The 27,798-nt window shown below is 39.8% G+C and overlaps 2 protein-coding genes across 2 annotated transcripts; both read right to left on the reverse strand.

The window, feature by feature from the left end:
• Positions 1-552: 552 nt before the first annotated feature.
• LOC100674299 (olfactory receptor 7G2-like) lies at positions 553-1,491 on the reverse strand. The gene has a single exon (XM_064279878.1). It carries the CDS (start codon positions 1,489-1,491, stop codon positions 553-555), a length of 939 nt encoding a protein of 312 aa, XP_064135948.1.
• A 5,537-nt stretch (positions 1,492-7,028) lies between these two features.
• On the reverse strand, positions 7,029-17,580 carry LOC135230644 (olfactory receptor 7G1-like). The gene has a single exon (XM_064280583.1). The coding sequence runs from the start codon at positions 14,319-14,321 to the stop codon at positions 13,272-13,274; it is 1,050 nt and encodes a 349-aa protein (XP_064136653.1). The 5' UTR covers positions 14,322-17,580; the 3' UTR covers positions 7,029-13,271.
• Positions 17,581-27,798: the final 10,218 nt, after the last annotated feature.

Consider the following 27,798-nt stretch of genomic DNA (forward strand, 5'->3'; position numbering starts at 1 on the left):
CCTGAAGCCACAGCAATAATCTAATCAGCCAATTTTATACAGGATCAAGCTGAATGTGGTGAATGTTGATGACACCAGGGGCACATGCAGCTTACCAGTGACACTCGTAATAATTTCTAAATTGGGGCATGAAATGGCAGACGCCTTGTCACTCAGTGAGACTAACCCTGGGGTGCCATTTATATGAATCTATCAATGGATAAAGCTGAAGTTATGGCTTGCTTACATCCTTCACCAGCCCAATCCACTTTCTCATTCGTTCTTCTGAGAATGTTTCCCCAAAATCACTATAACAAAACCTACCTCAGGCTCTGCTTCTGTGGAACCTGACTAAGGAAATTGATTTTAGAGAGTTGAAATAATTTGTCAAACAGCACAGAGCTACACAAAGAGTGAAGTCAGATTTCGGCCCCAAGTTTAATTACACTTAGCCATTATGTTATCTCTTCATTTTAGAAGAATATGGTAATGGAAAAGTCAGGCATTCTGGCTCAAGGGTACTTTGTCACTTTGACGCAATCTAGAAATCCAAAACCAAAGCAGATAATATAATCACTGAAAAGCAATTGTGGACCTGATAAGGTTCCTCGTGGCTCCTTTCACGTCCCTGTTTCTCAGGCTGTAGATGAAGGGATTCATCACGGGAGTTACCGCAGTGTACATCACTGAAGCTACTGCGGTCTTCCAAGAAGAGTGTGTAAATGTCGTACTTACATATGCACCAAAAGCTGTCCCATAGAATAAGGAAACAACTGAGAGGTGAGACCCACAGGTAGAAAAAGCTTTATACTTTCCCCCTGCTGATGGCATTCTCAAAATGGAGGAGACAATTTGAGTATATGAGAAAATGATTCCAGAGAAGGGAACAACACCCAGTATGCTAGCTGCAAAATATAAGATGATGTTATTGGTGAGGATTTCAGAACAGGCAACTTTGACGACCTGAAAAACTTCACAAAATACGTAAAGCATTTCCAGGTCTGTGCAGAAGGACAGTCTCAACAACATCAGACTGTGGAGAAGGGCATCCACAATGCTCACGAGCAAGGAGACTAGAATCAGCAGGCCACAGAAGCAGGAGTCCATGATGACCATGTACCTCAGTGGGTGACAAATGGCCACATAGTGGTCATAGGCCATCATTCCAAGAAGAAAATTTTCCAAACTAGCAAAAATCATGACAAAGCAGACCCGGGTGAGGCATCCTGCATAAGTGATGCTCTGATTCTGTGCTTGAAGGTTCACCAGCATCTTTGGGATCGTGGTGGTGCTGAGACAGATGTCAGTAAAGGAGAGAGTGGAAAGAAAGAAGTACACGGGGGTGTGGAGGTGGGGGTCAGAGCTGACGGCCAGGATGATGAGCAGGCTTCCCAGGACAGTGACCAGATATATGGACAGGAACAGGCTGAAGAGGAGAGGCTGCACTTCGGGATCCTCTGTCAGTGCCAGGAGAGGGAATTCTGAAACACCTGTTTGGTTTCTAGGTTCCATATTGTCGATGAATCTAATGGAAAAGATGAGGTGACTTACAATCAAATGTCAGCAAACACCATCTTGGGATGAGAATGAGAAGAATGGAGGGGAATACAAAGGTAGAACCATATGTGTGCATGTTATTTAGTTTAAAAAAAAAAAAAGAAGCTGATATAGCAGAGTGTCAATATTTATTTATTTTGGAAAAGGATGAAAGAGTGGTCTTTTTTTATTAGAGTATTTTTGTTCATTTTAAATATTTGGCAATTTGGAAAAAACAGACTGGGAGGCAGGTGATGAGTCTGTCTTGGACACGACCTCTTTTCCCAGAGGTCAGAACTGGGCAACAGAAATAAATGTATCCCCTGCTTTTCGAAAGTTCACTTTATCCCACTTCACTTTTATGAAAGATCCACATTAGTACTTGTTTTCTCCATTAACTAAAAGGTATCCGAAGAGACTTTTCACATTTATAAAAAAAGGGGAAGAGGGCAACTAGCGTTTAGTGTTCGTTCTACAGAAAGCCATCTAAGAAGCAGCTCGCACCCTGAGAAGTCAGTGTCTTTTGGACAAGTCCCTTCCCTGGGACCTACACTCAGCATCTTAACATAAAATGGCATAGTTTTGAACTGTCTGTTAACGCTGTACGTTAGTGTCATTTTAGGTTTATAGATGTTACTTAGTATGATTTGGTGAGTTATTTTTTGGGTCTGGGAATGCTCACAAAATTTTCCCATATAAATTAATGATAATTTTCTTCGCTTTACACCATTTCGGCTTATGAAATGTTTCATAGGAATGCTCTACTTTCGAGTAGTGGGAGAAACTTGTGATGTAAATGTATGTTGAGAGCCAGGAATGGGAAGATAAGGTGATATTAATGAGCCCTGTTTCATCACCACAAGAATGTTGAAATTACAGAGAATTTGAAAGCAGTCATCATGCTAGAGAAGGGGCTGTTCAGGAGGAAAATGGTCCTTGCCATTGTGGAGAGGGAGGAGGACACTAGTAGAATGACAGCTCCTTGACATCAGCCCAAAGATACAAGGAAACTTGTCGGAAAGATGGGAGATAGTTAGGCAGGAGTTCAGGGGTGACTTGATTCCAGTCATTTCATGCACATACTGTCTTCACATGCATCATTCCCTTGGATGAAACTATTAAAACACCTGTCTCCATTTCCAAACATTAACTAAGGGATTTAGGTTACCTGGCTGGCATCAGTGAGGAATGATGCTTGACATCTGCCCTGGATGTTGGATGATGCAGATGGGAGAGCTTTGCTCGGGAAATGCAGAAGGACCAAGTGAGGCATCAGGCCCCTGAGCAAGAGGCTCATCTGTGGGAGGATTCCCAGGTGTGCTGTTTCCTGGCTGGGGGAGGAATATTGAGTGAGGTGGTCACAGGTAGACTATTTGTACTCTCTAGGTCCCTGGGGGCTCAATATCCAAAGCTCCTCATTAACCAAACACTTTTCTTGTCATTCTGATGGCAGGACAGTGAATATCTTTATGGGCCAGGACAATAGAAGGTAGAATTCAGGAAAGCTGATTCCCAGTCCCTGGGGGACCAGCTGTATGCCATTTACTTCTCTCTACCTGTTTCTCTTACCTTCATGTCACATACCTTGCACACGTGGGTACACCATCCTTCTGTAATTGCATTGCTGCCTTTTTAAGTACAACCGAAAGCATATCCATCTTACCAATGGTATTAAAAAGCCTGATCCCAATTTTAGGTGTGAAAATATAATTTATATATGATGGTAGAGATAATATCTTGAGAAATATAGCTAAGCTATGATAAAATGTAAATCTGTAGCATTGTTACTTTCTAAGAGTCATTTGAATATCCCATGATCCTCACTCTTCATTCTGTATATTTATACAGAGCATATTTTAAGCTATTCTCTGTGATCAATTCTGGCCGTGATCAGTATAGATAGACCTGTTACTCCCTTTTTATGGTTTCATATTTAGCTTTTTTTTTGTTGTGTCCCAATAATTTTGATACACATTTCTCTTCACAGTTGAATGTGGGTTGATATTTTGGCTTTTGATTTTTAATGGAGCTGTGAGAAATCACAAGGTCACTGGCTAGGCATTAGTATGTAGGTTTATCCATACTCAGTAGATTTAGTTAGATGACAAAAATTATTTAATAGATGAAGATGGTGTCCCATGTGAATATTCACTTAAAAACCTTCATCTTTAATGAATACAATGTTTTCATATGCTTATCCATTGATTTTACTACGTGTAGTTTCCATATGAATTTTATTTGCTAATCTACAGTATTCTCAATATATGTTGTATGAAAACCAATTGGAGACAAGATGGCATTGTAATGTCACTCTTCACCATCCTAACCTCATTCACTTCAAACATATGACATAATTAAAAAATAAGAAGGCATAGTGGGTTCAAAAAAAGAATGTAAACTTCTACTGAAACCTTCTATTCAAATAGAATTGGCCAGTCATATTTTTTTTTTATTGTGCTTTAAGTTAAAGTTTACAGTTTAAGTTAGTTTCTCATACAAATATTTACACACACATCGTTATGTGACCCTAGTTCTCTCCCTATAATGTGATAGCACACTCCTCCTTTCCACCCTGGAGTTCCCGTGTCCATTCAACCACCTCCTGTTCCTTCTGTGATGTCTGCTTGATAGATCTTTTTCCATCTTTTGAGTTTTAGTTTGTGTCTTTAAGGTGTGTCTCTTGTAGGCAGCATATAGATGGATCGTGTTTTTTATCCATTCTGCCACTCTGTCTCTTCATTGGTGCATTTAGTCCATTTACATCCAGAGTAAGTATTGACAGGTGTGAGTTTAGTGCTGTCATTTGATGTCTTTTTTGGTGCGTTGTTTGTTGGTAGTTTCTTTGTTTCACTTAATTTTCTGTGCTGAGTTGTTTTTATGCATTTTCTTTTCACCTTTTTCATTGTTGTTGATTTTTTATTTGCTGAGTCTTATGTTTTTCTTGTTTTTTGATAAGATTGTTAGTTTCTTTTGTGGTTACCTTAATATTTACCCCTATTTTTCTAAGTTTAAACCAATCTTTTATTTCTTTATATTGCCTTGCCTTCCTCTCCAAATGAAAGATCAATGACCACATTTTTAAGTCCCTCTTTTCTGTTTTAATGTTGTCATCTTTTACATATTGACACCTCTGTTTCCCTATTTTCTGTGTTTTAGCTTTGATTTATTTTGTGACTTCCCTATCTGGGTTGATATCCGGTTGCTCCGTCCTGTGTTCTAGTCTTGGGTTGTTATCTGATGTTATTGATTTTCTAACTGGAGGACTCCCTTTAGTATTTCTTGTAATTTTGGTTTGGTTTTTGCAAATTCCCTAAACTTCTATTTATCTGAGAATGTCCTAATTTTGCCATCATATTTGAGAGACAGTTTTGCTGGATATATTAATCTTGGCTGGCAATTTTTTTTTCCTTCAAGGCTTTATATATATCATTCCTTTGCCTTCTTGCCCGCATGGTTTCTGCTGAGTAGTCTGAGCTTAGTCTTATGGATTCTTCTGTGTAACTTCTTGTTTATCTTTAGCCACTTTTAAAATTCTCTCTTTACCTTTGGTTTTGGCAAGTTTGATTGCAATATGTCTTGGTGACTTTTTTTGGTTTGTTGACTTTTTTTGGAATCTATCTTTTATGGGGTTTGGTGAGCTCCTTGGATAGATATCTTCTCATCTTTCATGATTTCAGTGAAGTTTTCTGCCAACAAAACTTGAAAAATTCTCTCTGTATTCTTTGTTATTCACCCCTGTTCTGGTACTCCAACCACTCGTAGGTTTTCCTCTTGATAGAGTCTCACATAATCCTTAGGGTATCTTCATTTTTTAAAAAAATCTTTTATCTGATTTTTCCTCAAATAAATTGGTGTCAAGTGCTTTGTCTTCAGTCTCGCTAATTCTGACTTCCATTGCCTCAATTCTGCTCCTATGGCTTTCTATTGAGTTGTCTAATTCTGAAATTTTATTGTTAATCTTTTGGATTTCTGTTTGATGTCTCTCTATGGATTCTTGCAGCCTGTTATATTTGTCATTATGCTCTTGTATAAGCTTCTTAAGTTCCTCTATGGCTTTGTCTCTGTGTTTCTTGCCTTGTTCTGCATTTTGCTTGATCTCCTTCCTGATCTCTTGAAGATTTCAGCATATTAGTCTTTTGAATTCTACCTCTGGTAATTCCAAGAAATTTTCTTTGTCTGGAGGGTTTCTTGATTCCTTGTTTTGGTGGCTTGCTGAAGTCATTGTGGTCTGCCTCTTTATGTGATTTTTATATTGCCTGTTATCTCTGAGCTATCAATAAGTTACTATATTTATTTCTTTTATGTTTGTTTACTGCATCCTAGCTTCTTGTTTTGTTTTCATATACCCATATAGGCTGTTCGTGTGAGCTAGTTTGATTATTGGCACCTTTGAAACTCTCATATCCTGTCTCCAGGTGGCTGGTACTATTACTAGATATGTAAGCCCATGAGTCCATTTACTTTTCTTGTGTGGATTCAGCTAGGTTTCTTGTCGTTGGTCACCAAGTGTGTAGTGCAGATTCTCACCTACAGTCCTAGATGGGCAGGAGAGATTGGAGCAGGCACAGATATCCGGCTGTAGTAAAGGGTCACATGTTCATCAAAGCAGGGGGCTGACCGCTGCCCCTGAGTGTCTGTGTGGAAGGTGTGTTCCTGTTCCCTAGAGTATGTAGGTAGGTGGGTTTTGCAGCCAGACTATGGGCACTCAAGACTACTGGCTGTAAGGGCTAGGAGTCACCACTTATTCTTGCATCCCTGTCATGGGTGGTTCAGTAGAGTGGGTGAAGCCACCAGTCCTCAGGCCCCTGATGTGGGGAGGTGAGGACTGTGCTTAAAGGGCAGGGCAGTGTCAAATGTCAGGAACCTACCACTCCCCCTTATGGCAGATACAGATGAAAGTAGACTTCAGGAATATACCCAGTTATACTGTGCTTATGAGGGCCTACGCTGTTGAAATGGGCCCACACAGCTCTATGCAGTGGTGAAAGGCATTCAAAGTCTTTGGACCTCTTATGCCTGTGCGTAAGTAAAGGGCTATGTCTGCCCAAGTTCCCAGCTTAGGGGAGCTGGTAGATTAATTTTTCCTGTTTGTTAATTTGTTCCCTCTCCAAAAGCCAGGAGAATGGCTGGAGTGCGTAACGAGTCCTACTTCTGGCCCAAGGAGTGCATCGATAGCTGAAGCTGGCCAGGGACCCAGAGCAGAGTGGAGAAAGGGCAGATAAATGGGAAAGAGGTACTTCCCAAAAAGGTTTTTTTAAAATCATACAGTAGGTTAGACTCTTGTACTTATGTTTTGCCAATTGATCACCTTTTCTTGCCGATTCTGGAGGTTTGAGCACTCTCTTCTGATGTGGAAAACACGTCCCAAGTGTCACTGCTTGCCTCTCCACTTGCACCTGTTGACCCAGCCTGCAGGGTGCCATTTCCAGCCAGGTCAGGTCTGGCAACTCATAGCTACTTCTGAACTGTCTGTCCCCCTGCCGTTCAGTCCAGTTTCTCAACTTTGTCTTTGATGTTCAGGACTCTTAGATTTTCATATATATTCACTTTACTTTTGTGTGTGTGTGTGTGTGTGTGTCTTTGTTGAAGAGGGACCACACGAAGTATCTGACTACTCCATCATCTTGGCTTCACCTCCTCCAGTGATGCTTTTCTTAGTGCATCAGGCTAGGTTTCCTGGGAAGAAGATTAGGATGCCAAAGATTTCTTAGGGAGTACACCTTGGATCAGCACGTGTGAAAGAGAAAGGAAGGGAGAAGGATTGGGCAGAGGAATAAATTGAGTTGGGATGCAGTCTGAAGATTAGCCTCTAGTGAGCCTGCAGTGAGCTCTGGAACTGAAGTGGCCCTTTTGAGTTATCCTAGTTAGAGCAAGAGGGTCAGGCCTTTAAAAGGTGTGTTGATGAGTCATTGGTTGCAACCTAGGAGGAGGCTTGGCATTGGGTACAGAATTGCTCTTCTACTGAGGCACTTCCAAATGGGGTTAACAGTTAAAGGCACTCTGCTAGGCTAAGTGCTGAGGCAAGTGCTTCTAATATGTGAAAGTAGCAGGAAAGAAAAGAAAGGAGCAGAATGAGAAAGCCAGACCTTGAATAAAGCTGTGTTGGCTCACATTCACTGAGCACATTGAATACTTCTTAGGGGGCAGGCATTGTATTTGTTGCTGTTAGTTGCTACTGAGTCAACACCAACTAATTGGACCCCATGTATAACCAAATGAAATCCTCCTTGATCTTGTGCCACCTTCACAATTTTTGGTATGTTTGTGTTCATTGTAATGGCTGTTGTCAATCCATCTCCTTGAAGGTTTCCCTGGCCTTTGCTGTTCCTCAGCTTTATAAAACATGATGTCTTTCCAGTGATTTGTCCCTTCTGATGATGCAATCAAAGTAAGCGAGTTAAAGATCCAGAACCATATTCTGCTCTCCATCATGTTTTCATCGGCCGATTTTTAGAAGTAGCTTGCTAGGCCTTTCTTCCCAGTCTGCCTTAGTCTGGAAGTTCTACTGAAACCTGTCCACAATAGGTGACCCTGCTGATGTTTGAAATAGTAGTGGTATAGCTTCCAGCATTACAGCAACATACAAGCCACCACAGTAATACGAATTGATATTAAAGTATGCATTTGTAGTCACTATGGTGCTTGACTCCACATCAGACTTTCCTAATAAAGGAATTAGTCTAAGCCTCCCAAGGTAATGAAATTTCTCTTAAAAGTAATTAGATTTGGGAGGGGCATAGGTACCATACCAGGCTGATAATATGGGCTGTCTTCTAAATAATTCCTTGGGAAGACTATCTCTCCATCACAAAGAGACCAAATAGAGGCAGTCAGGTTTCTGTTCCTATTGTTGTTTCTGAAATGATCTTTGTACTGCTGCAACCTTTGGTGACCATAAGGAGAACAGCCTTAGGGAGGAACCAACATATGAAGAATGAAAATGCAATATTATAGCTGCGTACCTGGACTTCCCTATCTCTGAAACCTTTGCTAGGAGTGATAATTGTTTTTAATGCTTGACCCTGTTTGTATCACTTATAAAGTTGAGGCATCTCCAACATTACCCAACACATGAACTAATATAATTATGCCAACTTTATAGATGTTGAAACTGAGCTTGAAGCAAATTGTCAAAGGTCAGACAGCTACTACAGAGCAGAGGTAGGATTCAACTTGAAGTCCAGGATGAAGATCAGGTTCCTGAGATCATTGACTAGGCACATGGAAGGGAACAGCCTAAAGAGGAGGGGCTGCAGTGCTGGATTCTCTGAGAGGATGAGAGGGAGGAATCCTGCTTGGTTTTCACATGTTTTGTTTTCTGATTCCATGTTGTTGATGAGTCTGATGGAAAAAATAGATGTGACGAGACGCGTAATAGATATACAAGGATCCGTCATTTTAGAGGAAGTCTCACATCTATACTGTGAAAAAAAATAGATATTACAAATCCTTCTCTATGCTCACTCTATTTCCTTTTTCCTCCTCTTCCTTTTTTCCTTCCTCTTTCACTCTTTTTCTCTCAGTCCTCCTCTCTCCTCCACTACCTCCTTCTTCAAATTTTAATGATTGAATACCCTAATGCCTAGAAAAAAAAAAAACAAAACTAGAGGCTTACCAAATTCAAGACTATAGTTGCCTCTGAGAAACAAAGGAGGGGAATGGACAGGAATAAAAAGAGCACGTCATCTTTATGCATATTATTGTGTTAATTTCAGAAGATAGTTGTTATGGCAAAATATCACAATTTATTAATTCTAGAAACATAAATACATGGGTATTTCTCCTGTTCTTCTGTGCTGTTGTGCCTGTTAGAAAAGTTCATTGATCAATGAAAGGAAACAGGTAAATGGCTGATTTAGCCTGCAGGTTCTGTCTAATTTTCTGCCTCCTCCCACAGAGTTCTTATAAACAGATAACAGAATGAAGACCAATGATCTTCCCTACAAAGCAGTATTAAGAATCATATATAGAAATGTAAGAAGAGATCACCATACACCCCTGCTCTCTCAAAACAATATTAATTTTGGGGGGGAAAAATCTAGAACATTCATCAAAATTGAGCAAGGACAAGTTTGTCTTGCGATGGGAAAAGTCCCCGGCATTTTAGGGTCAGAGTAGGATATCAGCAGAATGGCAGTTGTGCAAGTATTGGTGTAAAGGTACAAGGAAACATGTCAAAAGGATCGACAATTAGGCAGGAATCTCACACATGACTCCATTCTGCTCATCTTCTGCAAGTATCTACTTCACAGCTGCCCCCAGATGGACTGTTAGACAAAGATCTCTCCCTATTTGCAAAACATAAGTTAGGGAACTTCAGATTACCTAGGTGCTAGCACTAAGAAGTGACATTAAGTTCTCCTTGGACACTGAATTATAAAAATGAAAGTGCTGTACTCAGGGAGCACAGAAAAAACATAAAGACCAGGTCTTTTCTTCTTAGTTGTGCTGCTTACTGACCTGGGCAAGGCTGTTGAGTGTGTGGTTATAGACAGACTATTTGTAGTCTCCGTGGCCCTTGAGGTTTCAATATCCAAAGCTCCTTATTAGTCAAAGTCTTTTGTTGTCATTCTGATCTCAGGGCAGAGAAAATTGTTAAGAAGCAAGGCTCAGAGAAAGAGTTTAGCACTGGCTGATTCCTACCCCAAGGATATGTCATCCACTTTCCTCCAAGTCTTTCTGCTCACATCCATTGTAAGTACCATGCACACGTGGACACAGAACACTTATGTAATTTGATTGTATATTCAAAGACATCCCTCTTCCCCCAAAAGTACCAGGTTGTTTGTGAGTCTTCCACCAATCCTGATGCCCAGTTCTTCCTCATACAGTCCAGCTTCTTGGATTATTTGCTCGGCATACAGATTGAATAGGTACGGTGAAAGGATGCAACCCTGATGCACACCTTTCTTGTCTACAAACCACAAAGCATCCCCCTGTTCTGTTCGAATGATTGCCTCTTGATCTAAGTACAGGTTTCTCATGAGCACAATTAAGTGTTCCAAAATTCTCAGTCTTCCCAATGTTATCCATAATTTGTTATGATCTACTCAGTCTACTGCCTTTGCACAGTCAACGGAAGAATGGATAAACAAAATTTTGTATATTCATACAATGGAATATTATTTAGTCATAAAGAGAAATGAAGTCTTGATACATACTGAAACATAGATGAAGCTTGAAATCTTTATGCTGAATGAAATAAGTCAGGCACAAACGGATAAATATTTTATGATCCACCACAAAAAGAAAATCAAACCGCTTATGGTCAAGTGAATTCCAACTCATAGTGATCCTTCCTATAGTGCAGAGTATAACTGCCCCATAGAGTTTCAAGGATCACCTGGTGGAATTCAAACTGCTGAACTATTCCTTAGCAGCTGTAGCTCTTAATCACTAAGCCACCAGGGTTTCTTATGATCTACTAGGGCTCCTTATATCCCACTTATATAAAACACCTAGTCATACAAATGCCTAGGAAGCAAAGTCTATTAGTGGTTACCAGTAGATGGGAGGAAATGGAGCTGAGAGTTATTGCTGAAGGTGTACTGAGTTTCTCTTTTGGGTAATGCAAATCTTTTGGAAATGATTAATGATGTTAGTACAACATAATGCATGTAATTAATGTCATGAATTTTACAACTTAAGAAGATTAAATGGCATACTTCTGTTATATATATTTTACCACAATAAAAAAAATTAAAAACAACAAACAGATACCACTTCATTCCCACTAGGATGGTATACAATACATACATACATATGTACATACATATATGTATGTATGTACATATATATGTATGCATATAAATACTTCAAGTCCTCTTCAGTTTCTGCAAGCAAGGTTGTGTCATCTGCATAGCACAGGCTCTTAATGAGCCTTCCTCCAATCCTGAGGTCATCTTTTTCTTCCTATAGTCCAGCTTCTTGGATTATTTGCTCAGCATACAGATTGAATAAGTATGGTGAAAGATACAACCCTGACACACAACTTTCCTGACTTTATATCACTCAATATCCTCTTGCTCTGTTCAAACGTACTCCAGTGTGACCTCATCTTAACAAATAACATCTTCAAAGGTATTATTTCCAAATGAAGTCACACTTAAAGGGGTTAGGACTTCAACCTATCTTTTTAGGAGGCATTTTTTTAAAAATTAAATCCGTAACAATAAGATTCAACAAAACAGAACTTAAGAGAAAAAGATAAATATAGAATTCAGGATAGTTTTTGCCACTGGGAGGGTACAGGGAGAGTATTCATTGGATTATATGGTGATGTCATTACTTTATTTCATAACCTGGGACATGGGTATATGAGTTCTCATTGTATTACTATTCTTTAAGAACTACTGATACATTTCACACAGTACTTTGCATGTGATATTTTAATAAGTAAAATTGAAAAGATTTCACTTCCCAGATTCTTTCATATTCTAGATTCTAAATCCATTCTTTCATCTTCTAATATTAAAGTCATTCTTCTCAAACTTCAGCATGCATCAAAATCTCAAAGAAGGAATTATTTAGTATGTTCATCCTTCAAATGTCTCCCCAGATATTGAAGTCAGTAGATCTTGGGTGAGGTATGGAAAACAACACTACAAACAAGGTCTCAGGTGACTCATCTTTGCAAGTGCTTTACGAACGTACATGGAGACAGCTTTGCACTAGAATACACCTGGTGAGGAGCTGACCTCCTGGTTTAGTGCTGAACACAATCCCACAGCCACCATTAATGATGACCAGAACAGAAGGATCTCCAGGCACTGCATTAATTCTTCTACAAGATCTGTCCTGTTGTCACCCTGACACCACAGAGATGATTCTGACTGAGGGCTCTGCTTCTTTGTGATTGTGGGGAAACTAATCTTCTTAAGTTTGCCAACTAGCCTTTGGTCCCATTTCATTTTACACTCTACATTTCTTCCTTGAAATAAAGTCCATGTCTGTAGAAAAATTGTTTTCTTCATAAGAAAACATTACAAAGTTTTGCATGAGATCCCTAAGAGTGCAGACAACCCGCTAAGACTTTAATGATTAAATTAATTTTAACCAGCCTCTGTGTGGACTCACCAGAGTTGAGAAAGAAAAACTGCAACATAAGGTGACTAATGAGAAAAGGAAAATCTCATGTACACTCTCATCAGTATTTTTTGTTTTTGGTTTTTTAAGGATCAAAGCAAATGTGATTCCAAAAAAGACTACCAACTCTACCCTGCCTACTCAACAATTATTCATTCATTTGATTTAATCACTAAGATGAGTAAAATGTGCTAATAGATATTAGAATAATGGTAAACCAATAAAACTGCTGAAGAAAGTGTAAAATACATGAGAACAAGGAATAATACGCTGTATAAATTACAGCAACATGCAGAACACAATGGTCTTACCTAAATTTTATTGAGTATCCTGTGCCAGGCATTGGATTAAGTGCTTTTAGTGGTTATAGGAATTAACTTCCCAACAGAAAATATTCTTTACATAGTCAGTCTAAAGCTCTCATAGTAATTCTTTTCCCCAAACAAAACTTTCATTAGAAAGGGATATGTGATGTTTTTCTCAGTGATAAAATGGGAGGAGATGTCTTTTGTATGATTCTATGGAAAGATCTATTAACAACAGGTCCTCGGACAGTCAGTTTTGTGTCTCCAAGCACGATGTCCGAATATGATAGCTGAGTGTGTTGCAGCCTTCTATGACTCTATCACTTTGATTCAATCTAGAAATCTAACCCAAAGTAGATAATACAATCACTGAAAAGCAGGTGTGCACCTGATAATGTTCCCCAAGGCTCCCTTTATGTCCCTGTTTCTCAGGCTGTAGATGAAGGGGTTCATCATGGGAGTAACTACAGTGTACAGCATTGAAGCTACTGCAGTCTTTCTAGAAGAGTGTGTAAATGTTGTGCCAAAAGCTGACACGTAGAATAAGGAAACAACTGAAAGGTGAGACCCACAGGTAGAAAAAGCTTTATACTTTCCACCTGCTGAAGGTATTCTCAAAATGGAAGAGACAATTTGAGTATAAGAGAAAATGATTCCAGAGAAAGGAAGAGCACCCAGTATGCTAGCTGCAAAATATAAGATGATGTTATTGATGAGGGCTTCAAAACAGGCAACTTTGATGACCTGAACAAATTCACAGAAGAAGTAAGGAATTTCCAGATCTGTGCAGAAGGGTAATCGCAACAACATCAGACTGAGGAACAGGGCATCTGAAATGCTAATGAGCAAGGAGACTAGAGTCAGCAGGCCACAGAGGCGGGGATTTATGATAGCTGTGTATCTCAGTGGGTGACAAATGGCCACATAGCGGTCATAGGCCATTACTGAAAGGAGAAAACTTTCCAAACTACCAAAAACCAGCACAAAGCAGACCTGGGTGAGGCATCCTGCATAAGTGATGCTCTGATTCTGTCCTTGGAGGTTCACCAGCATCTTTGGGATCGTGGTGGTGCTGAAACAGATGTCAGTAAACGAGAGATTGGAAAGAAAAAAGTACATGGGGTTGTGAAGTTGAGAGTCAGAGCTGACAGCCAGGATGATGAGCAGGTTTCCCAGGACTGTGAGCAGATATATGGACAGAAACAGGATAAAGAGGAGGGACCGCAGTTCCGGATCCTCTGTCAGTGCCAGGAGAATAAACTCTGAAACACCTGTTTGGTTTCTAGGTCCCATATTGCTGATGAATCTGAAGGAAAAGATGAGGTAATTGCATTCAAAGGTCAGCAAGCAGCATCTTGGGATGAGAATGAGAGGAATGGAAGGGAATAATACAAAGGTGGTACCGTCTGCATGCATTTTATTTGGTTATTTTGTAAAAATGCAGCAGCCGATAGAGCAGAGCATCAACATTTATTTATTTTGGAAAGGGTGAGAGGGTGCTCATTTTTTTTTTAAATTACACTTCTTGTGCTCTCTTTGTCATTTTAAATACTTGGTAATTTTGTTGAGAAAAATAGACTCTGGAGGCAGCCTGGTGAGACTGTCTCGGATTCCAGTGCTTTCCTCAGAAATTAGAACGGGGCAACAGAAATGCAGGCATCCCCTGCTTTTGAAAAGTTCACTTTTTTGCACTTTGCTTTTACAAAATACCCACATCAGTAATTGTTTTCTTCGCTAACCGAAAGACATTTAAGTTGGATTTCACTTTTGCAGAAAAACGTGAAAATCGAAACTAGCGTTCAGTGTTTTGCAGTGAGCCTTTAAGGAGGCATTGCACAGCTCCTAGTGATGAGAGTCTGTCCCAAAGCTCCTTCTTTGAAAAGCACACTTGGCATTAAACTGCAACAGCTTTGAACTGTGCATATCAACTTTATATGTTAGCATTATTTTAGGTTATACGTGTTATTTGGTGTGACTTAGTGGGTTATGTTTTGAGTCTTGGAATCTTCAAAAATTTTTCCCGTATAAATTAATGGTAATTGCTTCTTCACTTTGTGCCATTTTGGCTTATGAAAGGATTCGTAGGAATACTCTACTTTCGGATAGCAGGGAAAACCTGTAATACAAATGTGTGTTAAAAAGCAGGAATGGGAAGATAAGGTGATATTGATAAACCCTCTTCACCACCACAAGAATGTTATAAATGTCAGAATTTTAAAACAGTCATCCTGCTTGAGAAAGGGCAAGCTTCTATTCAGGAGGAAAATGATCCTTGCCATTGTGGAGAGAGAGGACACTAGCAGAATGACAACTCCTTGCTATCGGTTCAAAGATACAAGGAAACATGTCAGGGAGATGGGAGACAGGCAGAAGTTCAAGGGTGACTTGATTCCAATCATTTCATGCTCATACTATCTTCGCATGCATCATTCCCCTGGATGAACCTATATTAAAACACCTGTCCTCATTTCCAAGCATTAACTAAGGCATTTAGGTTACCTGGCCGGCATCACTAAGGAATGATGCTTGACATCTGTCCTGGATGTTGGATGATGTAGATGGAAGAGCTTTCCTTAGAAAAGGCAGAGGGCAAGTGAGGCACCAGGCTTCCCGGCAAGAGGATCATCTGTGGGTGGAGTACTGCTTCTCGATGGGAGAGGAATACAAAATGGTCATATCTGCATGCATATTATTTGGCTATTAAAGTGAGTGAGGTGGTTACAGGTAGACTATTTGTAGCCTCTGTGTCCCTGGGGGCTCAATATCCAAAGTTCCTCATTAACCAAATACTTCTACTGTCATTCTGATCCCAGGACACTGCAAATCTTTAAAGACTAAGAAAATAGAAGGTAGAATTCAGGGTAGCTGGTTCCCAGCCCCTAGGAGACCAGCTGCAAGCCATTTACCTCTCTCTACCTGTTTCTCTCACCTCCAAGTCACATACCTTGCAGACATGGATATACCATACTTCTCTAATAGCATTGCAGTCTTCTTTGAGTACAACCGAAAGCATCTCTATCTTACCAATGACGTTAGAAACTCTGATTCAATTTGCATTATAGTAAAATGCGAATACGTAGCATTGTTACTTTCTAACTGGCATTGAATATCCCTTGATCCTTAATCTTTATTCTATGTATTTTCATGGAGCATATTTTAAGCTATTCTCTGTGATAACTTCTGACTGTGATCACTATAGATAGAGTTGTTACTCCCTTTTTAGGGTTTCATAATCAGCTTTTTTCTTGTTGTGTCCCTATAATTTTGATACACATTTTTCTTCACATTCGTGGAATGTGGGTTGATATTTTGGCTCTTGATTTTTAATGGAGTTGTGAGAAATCACAATATCACTGGCTAGGCAACAGTATGCAGGTTTATCTATACTCTCAGTAGATTTAGCTAGAAAAAAAAAAAGACAACCATTATTTAATAGACGAAGATGGTGTTCCATGTGAATATTCACTTAAAAGGCTTTAATGAATTCAATATATATTTTTTTATTTTTTATTAAGCTTCAAGTGAACATTTACCACTCCAGTCTGTCACATGTAGGTTTACATACATCTTACTCCCTTCTCCCACTTGCTCTCCCCCTATTGAGTCAGCCCCCACAGTCTCTTGTTTCGTGCCAATTTTGCCATCTTCCCTCTCTCTCTATCTTCCCATCCCCCCTCCAGTCAAGAGTTGCCTACTCTCTCTCCCGTGTCCACCTGATTTAATTAGCTCGCTCTTCATCAGTATCTCTCTCCCCGCCACTGACCAGTCCTTTTCATGCCTGATGATTTGTCTTCGGGGATGGTTCCTGTCCTGTGGCATCAGAAGTTCTTGGGAGCATTGTCTCCGGGACTCCTCTCGTCGCAATCATACCATTAGGTGTGGTCTTTTAATGAGAATTTGGGGTCTGTATCCCATTGGTCTCCTGCTCCCTCAGGAGTTGTCTGTTGTGCTCCCTGACAGGGCAGACATCGATTGTGGCCAGGCACCAACTAGTTCTTCTGGTCTCAGGATAATGTAGGTCTCTGGTTCACGTGGTCCTTTCTGTCTCTTGGGTTCTTAGTTGTCGTGTGACCTTGGTGTTCTTCCTTTGCCTTTGCTCCAGGTGGGTTGAGACCAACTGATGTATCTTAGATGGCCGCTTGTTGGCATTTAGGACCCCAGGCGCCACAATTCAAAGTGGGATGCAGAGTGTTTTCATAATAGAATTATTTTGCCCATTGACTTAGAAGTCCCCTCAATCCAAGTTCCCCAGACCCCAGCCCCTGCTCCGCTGACCTTTGAAGCTTTCATTTTATCCCGGAAACCTCTTTGCTTTTAATCCAGTCCAATTAGGCTGACCTTCCTTGTATTGAGTGTTGTCCTTCCCTTCACCCAAAGCAGTTCTTATCTACAGATTGATCAATAAAAGCCCTCTCCCTCCCTCCCTCCCTCCCCCCTTTGTAACCACATAAGTATGTGTTCTTCTCCGTTTTTTCTATTTCTCAAGATCTTATAATAGTGGTCTTATACAATATTTGTCCTTTTGCAACTGACTCATTTCGCTCAGCATAATGCCTTCCAGATTCCTCCATGTTATGAAATGTTTCAGAGATTCGTCACGGTTCTTTATCGATGCGTAGTATTCCATTGTGTGAATATACCACAATTTATTTACCCATTCATCCGTTGACGGACATCTTGGTTGCTTCCAGCTTTTTGCTATTGTAAACAGAGCTGCAATAAACATGGGTGTGCATATATCTGTTTGTGTGAAGGCTCTTGTATCTTTAGGTTATATTCCTAGGAGTGGGATTTCTGGGTTGTATGGTAGTTCTATTTCTAACTGTTTAAGATAACGCCAGATGGATTTCCAAAGTGGTTGTACCATTTTACAATCCCACCAGCAGTGTATGAGAGTTCCAATCTCTCCGCAGCCTCTCCAACATTTATTATTTTGTGTTTTTTGGATTAATGCCAGTCTAGTTGGTGTGAGATGGAATCTCATCGTAGTTTTAATTTGCATTTCTCTAATGGCTAATGATCGAGAGCATTTTCTCATGTATCTGTTGGCTGCCTGAATATCTTCTTTAGTGAAATGTGCATTCATATCCTTTGCCCACTTCTTGATTGGGTTGTTTGTCTTTTTGTGGTTGAGTTTTGACAGAATCATGTAGATTTTAGAGATCAGGCGCTGGTCTGAGATGTCATAGCTGAATATTCTTTCCCAGTCTGTAGGTGGTCTTTTTACTCTTTTGGTGAAGTCTTTAGATGAGCATAGGTGTTTGATTTTTAGGAGCTCCCAGTTATCTGGTTTCTTTTCATCATTTTTGGTAATGTTTTGTATTCTGTTTATGCCCTGTATTAGGGCTCCTAGGGTAGATCCTATTTTTTCTTCCATGATCTTTATCGTTTTAGTCTTTATGTTTAGGTCTTTGATCCACTTGGAGTTAGTTTTTGTGCATGGTGTGAGGTATGGGTCCTGTTTCATTCTTTTGCAAATGGATATCCAGTTATGCCAGCACCATTTGTTAAAAAGACTATTATTTCCCCAATTGACTGACACTGGTCCTTTGTCAAATATCAGCTGCTCATATGTGGATGGATTTATATCTGGATTCTCAATTCTGTTCCATTGGTCTATGTGCCTGTTTTTGTACCAGTACCAGGCTGTTTTGACTACTGTAGCTATATAATAGGTTCTGAAATCAGGTAGGGTGAGGCCTCCCACTTTCTTCTTCTTTTTCAGTAATGTTTTGCTTATCCGGGGGTTCTTTCCTTTCCATATGAAATTAGTGATTTGTTTCTCTATCCCCTTAAAGTATGACATTGGTATTTGGATTGGAAGTGCGTTATATGTATAAATGGCTTTTGGTAGAATAGACATTTTTACTATGTTAAGTCTTCCTATCCATGAGCAGGGTATGTTTTTCCACTTAAGTATGTCCTTTTGAATTTCTTGTAGTAGAGATTTATAGTTTTCTTTGTATAGGTCTTTTACATCCTTGGTAAGATTTATTCCTAAGTATTTTATCTTCTTGGGGGCTACTGTGAATGGTATTGATTTGGTTAATTCCTCTTTGGTATTCTTTTTGTTGATGTAGAGGAATCCAAGTGATTTTTGTATGTTTATTTTATATCCTGAGTCTCTGCCAAACTCTTCTATTAGTTTCAGTAGTTTTCTGGAGAATTCCTTAGGGTTTTCCATGTATACGATCATGTCATCTGCAAATAGTGATAGCTTTACTTCCTCCTTACCAATCTGGATACGCTTTATTTCTTTGTCTAGCCTAACTGCTCTGGCTAGGACTTCAAGTACGATGTTGAATAAGAGTGGTGATAAAGGGCATCCTTGTCTGGTTCCCGTTCTCAAGGGAAATGCTTTCAGGTTCTCTCCATTTAGAGTGATATTGGCTGTTGGCTTTGCATAGATGCCCTTTATTATGTTGAGGAATTTTCCTTCAATTCCTATTTTCGTAAGAGTTTTTATCATAAATGGGTGTTGAACTTTTTCAAATGCCTTTTCTGCGTCTATTGATAAGATCATGTGGTTTTTATCTTTTGTTTTATTTATGTGATGGATTACATTAATGGTTTTTCTGATATTAAACCAGCCTTGCATACCTGGTATAAATCCCAGTTGATCAGGGTGAATTATTTTTTTGATGTGTTGTTGGATTCTTTTGGCTAGAATTTTGTTAAGGATTTTTGCATCTATGTTCATGAGGGATATAGGTCTATAATTTTCTTTTTTTGTAATGTCTTTACCTGGTTTTGGTATCAGGGAGATGGTAGCTTCATAGAATGAGTTGGGTAGTATTCCGTCTTTTTCTATGCTTTGAAATACCTTCAATAGTAATGGTGTTAAGTCTTCTCTGAAGGTTTGGTAGAACTCTGCAGTGAAGCCGTCTGGGCCAGGACTTGTTTTTGTTGGAAGTTTTTTGATTACCGTTTCAATCTCTTTTTTTGTTATGGATCTATTTAGTTGTTCTGCTTCTGAATGTGTTAGTTTAGGTAGGTAGTATTGTTCCAAGAATTTATCCATCTCTTCTAGGTTTTCAAATTTGTTAGAGTACAATTTTATGTAGTAATCTGATATGATTCTTTTGATTTCATTTGGTTCTGTTGTGATGTGGTCCTTCTCGTTTCTTATTCGAGTTATTTGTTTCCTTTCCTGTTTTTCTTTAGTCAGTCTAGCCAATGGTTTATCAATTTTGTTAATTTTTTCAAAGAACCAGCTTTTGGCTTTGTTAATTCTTTCAATTGTTTTTCTGTTGTCTAATTCATTTAGTTCAGCTCTAATTTTTATTATTTGTTTTCTTCTGGTGCCTGATGGGTTCTTTTGTTGCTCACTTTCTATTTGTTCAAGTTGTAGGGAGAGTTCTCTGATTTTGGCTCTTTCTTCTTTTTGTATGTGTGCATTTATCGATATAATTTGGCCTCTGAGCACTGCTTTTGCTGTGTCCCAGAGGTTTTGATAGGAAGTATTTTCATTCTCGTTGCTCTCTAAGAATGTCCTTATTCCCTCCTTGATGTCTTCTATAACCCAGTCTTTTTTCAGGAGGGTATTGTTCATTTTCCAAGTATTTGATTTCTTTTCCCTAGTTTTTCTGTTATTGATTTCTAGCTTCATTGCCTTGTGGTCTGAGAAGATGCTTTGTAATATTTCGATGTTTTGGATTCTGCAAAGATTTGTTTTATGACCTAATATGTGGTCTATTCTAGAGAATGTTCCATGTGCACTAGAAAAAAAAAGTATATTTTGCAGCAGTTGGGTGGAAAGTTCTGTATAAGTCAATGAGGTCAAGTTGGTTGATTGTTGTAAGTAGGTCTTCCATATCTCTATTGAGCTTCTTACTGGATGTCCTGTCCTTCTCCGAAAGTGGTGTGTTGAAGTCTCCTACTATAAATGTGGAGGTGTCTATCTCACTTTTCAGTTCTGTTAAAATTTGATATATGTATCTTGCAGCCCTGTCATTAGGTGTGTAAATATTTAATATGGTTATGTCTTCCTGATCAATTGTCCCTTTTATCATTATATAGTGTCCTTCTTTATCCTTTGTGGCGGATTTAAGTCTAAAGTCTATTTTGTCAGAAATTAATATTGCTACTCCTCTTCTTTTTCGCTTATTGTTTGCTTGATATATTTTTTTTCCATCTTTTGAGTTTTAGTTTGTTTGTGTCTCTAAGTCTAAGGTGTGTCTCTTGTAGGCAGCATATAGATGGATCATGTTTCTTTATCCAGTCCGTGATTCTCTGTCTCTTTATTGGTGCATTTAGTCCGTTTACATTCAGCGTAATTATAGGTAAATAAGTTTTTAGTGCTGTCATTTTGATGCCTTTTCATGTGCGTTGTTGGCCATTTCATTTTTCCACATGCTTTTTTGTGCTGAGACGTTTTTCTTAGTAGCTTGTGAGATCCTCATTTTCATAATGTTTAACTTTGTGTTTATTGAGTTGTTACGTTTTTCTTGGCTTTTTTCTTGAGTTATGGAATTGTTATTCCTTTTTGTGGTTACCTTATTATTTACCCCTATTTTTCTAAGTAAAAACCTAACTTGTATCCTTCTATATCGCCTTGTATCACTCTCCATCTGGCAGTTCAATGCCTCCTATATTTAGTCCCTCTTTTTGATTATTGTGATCGTTTATCTATTGATTTACATGATTTCCTGTTATGTGTATTATTTTGTTTATTTATTTATTTTTTAGAATTAGTCTTAATTTGTTTGTTTTTGTGCTTTCCCTATTTGAGTTGCGTTGATATCAGGACGTTCTGTTTTGTGACCTTGTATTGTGCTGGTACGTGATATTATTGGTCATCCGGCCAAACAATCTCCTTTAGCGTTTCTTGCAGTCTTGGTTTAATTTTTGCAATTTCTCTAAACTTGTGTTTATCTGTAAATATCTTAATTTCGCCTTCATATTTCAGAGAGAGTTTTGCTGGATATATGATCCTTGGTTGGCAGTTTTTCTCCTTCAGTGCTCTGTATACGTCGTCCCATTCCCTTCTTGCCTGCATGGTTTCTGCTGAGTAGTCTGAACTTATTCTTATTGATTCTCCCTTGAAGGAAACCTTTCTTTTCTTCCTGGCTGCTTTTAAAATTTTCTGTTTGTCTTTGGTTTTGGCAAGTTTGATGATAATATGTCCTGGTGTTTTTCTTTTTGGATGAATCTTAAATGGGGTTCGATGAGCATCTTGGATAGATATCCTTTCGTCTTTCATGATGTCAGGGAAGTTTTGTGTCAGGATTTCTTCAACTATTTTCTCTGTGTTTTCTGTCCCCCCTCCCTGTTCTGGGACTCCAATCACTCGCAAGTTATCCTTCTTAATAGAGTCCCACATGATTCTTAGGGTTTCTTCATTTTTTTTAATTCTTTTATCTGAATATAGAGCTGAACACCGTGTTCACGCTCCGCCCCCGTCCGCCAAAATCCGGGCGGGACGGGTCCCCGGCTATGACGCTGCTTTCCTTGCTCGGAGACCAGTCACTTCCTCCCGGGGACTTCTGCCTCTGGTGCGCGGCACCGCTTGCGTGCACTGGGTGGGCGTTTCCCGCACGAACGGGTGGGACCGCCCCCAGGGTCTATTCAGGCGAATATAATTGGGCCCCCGCGGTCACGCCCCGCCCGTGCGCGCTCCCAAATCCCAGCGGGACCACTTCCCGGCTGGGACGCTGCTTTCCCCGTTCTGGGACCAGTCTCTTCCTCCTGGGGACTTCTCCTTCCGGTGCGCCACACCTCTCGCGTGAACTGGGTAGGTGTCACCCGCACGGCCAGGTGGGCCCGCCCCCTGGGTCAATTCAGGGGAATAAAAATGGACCCCGTGCTCACGCCCCACCTGCGCGCACGCCCCGCCCGCGCGCTGCCAAATCCCAGCGGAATGGCTCCCCGTCTGGGATGCTGCTTTCCGCGCTCCGAGACCAGTCACTTCTGGGGATTTCTCCCTCCGGTGTGCTGCGCTACACGCGCGGACTGGGTGTGCGTCCTCCCGCACGAGCGTGTGGGCCCCGCCCCGGGGTCACTTTAGGGAAATATAGCTGACCCCCCCCCGCTCGCGCCCTGCCCGCTTCTCGCCTAACTCCCGGCGGGACGGCTCCCCCGCTGGGAGCTGTTCTCCCCACTCCCAGATCAGTCACTGCCTCCCGGGTGCTTCTCCCTCCGGCTACGCCTCTACGCCACCCGCACCAACCAGCTAGATTTCCTCCCGGGATGGGTTCGGGGGGGGAGGGGTGGGCCCCCCTTCTGTGCCGTCTGCCCCCCTGGGCTCTGCCCCAGATCGGGCTCCGAAGGTCACCTGCCTGGTACGCTGGCTCCTGGTTCTGAAAATGGTCGCTGTCTGCCCGTATTTGTTCGTTTTCCGTCTCTAAGTCTGTGCTTGTTGTTCAGAGTTCGTAGATTGTTATGTTTGTGATCGATTCCCTTGTTTTTCCGAGTCTTTGTTGCAAGAGGGATTCGCGGTAGCATCCACCTAGTCCGCCATCTTGGCCCCGCTCCTGAATTCAATATTTTCATGTGTTTATCAATTTATGTTACTACATGTTGTTTCCATATGAATTCTGGTTGCTAATCTACTGTGTTCTCAATATATTATATGAAAAACAATTTGAGATAAGATGGTGTTATGTCACTCTTCACCATCATAAACTCGTTCACTTCAAACATATGACATAATAAAAAAAATAAGAAGTCATAGTGGCTTCAAAAAGAAGAATGTAAACTTCTACTGAAAGCTTCCATTCAGATAGAATCTGCCAGTCATAGTCACCCTCCCTTTTTTTATTGTGTTTTAAGTGAAAGTTTACAGTTCAAGTTAGTTTCTCATACAAATGTTTATACACACATTGTCATGTGACGCTAGTTGCTCTCCCTGTAATGTGACAGCACACTCCTCCTTTCCACCCTGGATTTCCCGTGTCCATTCAACTACCTCTTGTCCCTTTTTGTCTTGTCGTCTCCTTCTCTCGACAGGAGCTGCCCATTTCGTATCATGTATCTACTTGAGCTAAGAAGCACTCTCTTCACGAGTACTATTTTATGTCTTATAGTCAAATCTAATCTTTATCTGCAGAGTTGGCTTTGGAATGGTTTCAGTTCTGGGTTAACAGAGAGTTGGGGGCCATGTCTTCTGGGGTCTCTCCAGTCTCAATCAGACTATTAAGTCTGGTTTTGTTTTTTTTTTACTAAAATTTTAGCTCTGCATTCCGTTTTTCTCCTGCTCCTTCAGGGACTCTCTGTTGTGTTCCTTGTCAGACCAGTCATTGGAGGTAGCCAGGCACCATCTAGTTCTGGTCTCAGGCTGATGGAGTTTCTGGTTTATGTGGCCCTTTCTGTCTCTTCGGCTCATATTTCTCTGTGTCTTTGATGTTCTTCATTCTCCTTTGCTCCAGGTTGGCTGGGAACAATTGATGCATTTTAGATGGCTGCTCACTAGCTTTTAAAACCCCGGAGGCCACTCACCAAAGTATTATGCAGAATGTTTTCTTAATACACTTTGTTATGCCAATTGACCTAGATGTCCCCTGAAACCATGGTCCCCAGACCCCTGTCCCTGTTATTCTGTCCTTCAAAGTGTTTGGTTGTATTCAAAAAACTTCTCAGCTCTGGGTTTAGTCCAGTTGTGCTGACTGCCCCTGTATTGTGTATTGTCCTTCCCTTCAGTGAAAATAATTCTTGTGTGCTATCTAGTTAGTGAATACCCTTCTCCCCCCTCCCCACCCTCGTAACCATCAAAGAATGTTTTTTTGTGTGTGTTTAAACCTTTAGTCGAGTTCTTATAATAGTGGTCTCCTGCAATATTTGTCCTTATGTGGCTAACTTCACTCAGCAAAATGCCTTCCAGATTCATCCATGAAATATTTCACAGATTTATTATTGTTCTTTATCTTTGCATAGTATCCCATTGTATGAATATACTATAATTTGTTTATCCATTCATCCATTGTTGGGCACCTTGGTTGTTCTTATCTTTTTGATATTGTGAACAGTGCTGCAATGAAAATGGGTGTGCATATATCTACTCATGTGAGAGCTCTTACTTCTCCAGGATACATTCCAAGGAATAGGATTGCTGGATTGTGTGGTACTTCTATTTGTAGCTTTTTAAGGAAGTGCCAAATCCATTTCCAAAGTAGTTGTACCATTTTACATTCCCAGCAGCAGTGCATAAGTGTTCCAATCTCTCTATAACCTCTCCAGTATTCATTATGTTGTGTTTTTTGGACTAATGCTAGCCTTGCTAGAGTGAGATGGTTTCTCATTGTAGTTTTGATTTGCATTTCTCTAATGGCTAATGATCCTGAGCATTTCCTCATGTACCTGTTAGCCACCTGAATGTCTTCCTTGGTGAAGTGCCTGTTCATATCCTTTGCCCATTTTTTTTAAATTAATTTTTATTGTGCTTAAAGTGAAAGTTTACAAATCAGGTCAGTCTCTCATACAAAAATTTACACACACCTTGCTAAAACCGAAAACCAAACCGGTTGCCATCGAGTCGATTCCACTTAATTTTCTGTGTTGAGTCATTTTTCTTTATGTATTTTCTTTTCATCTTTTTCATTTTTGTTCATTTTATATTTGCTGAGTCTTTATGTTTTTCTTGTTCTTTTTAATTTCTTCGATTTTGATGTGTAGGATTGTTAGTCTCCTTGGTGTTTACCTTAATATTTACCCCTATTTTTCTAAGTTTAAACCAATCTTTTATTTCTTTATATCAGCTTGACTTTCTCTCTATATGAAAGATCCAAGACTCCATTGTTTAGTCCCTCTTTTTTGTTTGAATGTTGTCATCTCTTATGTACTGACATCTCTGTTTCCGTATTTTTAGTGTTTTGCTTTGATTTATTTTTATGACTTCTCTATCTGAGTTGATAACTAGTTTTTCTTATGTTCTACTCTTGAGTTGTTATCCGATGTTATTGATTTTCTGGTTGGAGGACTCCCTTCAGTATTTCTTGTAATTTGGTTTGGCTTTTGCAAATTCCCTAAACTTTTCTTTATCTGGAAATGCCTTAATTTCACCATCACGTTTGAGATACAGTTTTGCTGGATATGTAAGTCTTGGCTGGCAAGTCTTTTTTTTTTTTCCTTCAAGGCTTTATATATGTCATCTCTTTGCCTTCTTGCCTACATGGTTTCTGCCAAATAGTCAGAGGCTAGTCTTATGGACTCTCCTTTGTAGGTTACTTTTTGCTTTTTCCTAGCCACTTTTAAAATTTTCTCTTTATCTTTGGTTTTGGCAAATTTGATTATAACATGTCTTTATGACTTTCTTTTGGAATCTACCTAGTGTTGGATTTGGTGAGGTTTTTGTATAGGTATCATCTCATCTTTTTTGATATCAGAGAAGCTTTCTGCCAACAAACATTCAACAATTCTGTCTGTATTCTGTGTTATCTTCCTCTGTTCTGCTACCCCAATCACTTGTAATTTATGTCTCTTGATATGTTGTTGTCGTTAGGTGCCGTCGAGTCGGTTCTGACTCATAGTGACCCTACACACAACAGAACAAAACACTGCCTGGTCCTGAGCCATCCTTACAATTATTGTTATGCTCGAGCTCAGTGTTGCAGTCACTGTGTCAATCCACCTCGTTGAGGGTCTTCCTCTTTTCCACTGACCCTGTACTCTGCCAAGCATGATGTCCTTCTCCAGGAACTGATTTCTCCTGACAACATGTCCAAAGGATGTAAGACGCAGTCTCACCATCCTTGCTTCTAACGAGCATTCTGGCTGTACTTCTTCCAAGACAGATTTCTTTGTTCTTTTGGCAGTCCATGGTGTATTCAGTATTCCTTGCCAACACTACAATTCAAAGGCATCAGTTCCTCGGTCTTCCTTATTCACTGTTCAGCTTTCACATGCATATGGATAGGAACATTTAACATTTTAAAAATGTCTATTCTACAAAAACGACCTGTACGTACAATGCAATTCCAGTTGAAATACCAACGACATTTTGTAATGAGGTGGAGAAGCAAATCACCAACTTCATATGGAAGGGAAAGAGGCCCCGGAGAAGTAAAGCATTGCTGAAAATGAAGAAAAAGGTAGGAGGCCACACTGTTTCTGATTTTGAGCCTATTATACTGCCACAATAGTGACAACTGCCTGGTACTTGTATAAAAACAGATACATAGACCAATGGAACAGAATTGAGGATCCAGACTTAAATCCATCCGCACATGAGAAGCTCACATTTAACAAAGGCCCAGAGTCAGTTAAATGGGGAAAAGACAGTCTCTTTAAGAAACAGTGTTGGCATAACTGGATACCCATCTGCAAAAAAATGACACAAGACCCATAACTCACACCAGGCACAAAAACAAGCTCAAAATGCATCAAAGACCTAAATATAAAATCTAAAATGATAAAGATCTTGGAAGAAAAAATAGGGACAATGTTAGGAGCCGTAATACATGGCATAAACAGTATACAAAACATTACTAACAATGCAGAAGAGAAACTAGATAACTGGAAGCTCCTAAAAATCAAACACCTGTGCTTATCCAAAGACTTTACCAAACAAGTAAAAAGATTACCTACAGATTCGGAAAAAGTTTTTAGCTATGACATTTCTGATTAGTGCCTGATCTCTGAAATCTACATGATACTGCAAAAACTCAACTACAAAAAAACAAACAACACAATTAAAAAGTGGGCAAAAGATATGAACAGACACTTCACTAAAGAAGACATTCAGTGGCTTGCAGAAACATGAGGAAATGCTCACGTTCAGTAGCCATTAGAGAAATGCCAATCGAAACTACAATGAGATTCCATCTCATTCCAACAAGGCTGGCATTAATCAAAAAAACACAAAATAATAAATGTTGGAGAGGTTGTGGAGAGAGACTAAAAAACTTGTACACTGCTGGTGGGAATGTAAAATGGTACAGCCACTTTGGAAATTGATTTG

This window comes from Loxodonta africana, chromosome 3, assembly GCF_030014295.1.
Source record: "Loxodonta africana isolate mLoxAfr1 chromosome 3, mLoxAfr1.hap2, whole genome shotgun sequence".
Taxonomy (NCBI): domain Eukaryota; kingdom Metazoa; phylum Chordata; class Mammalia; order Proboscidea; family Elephantidae; genus Loxodonta; species Loxodonta africana.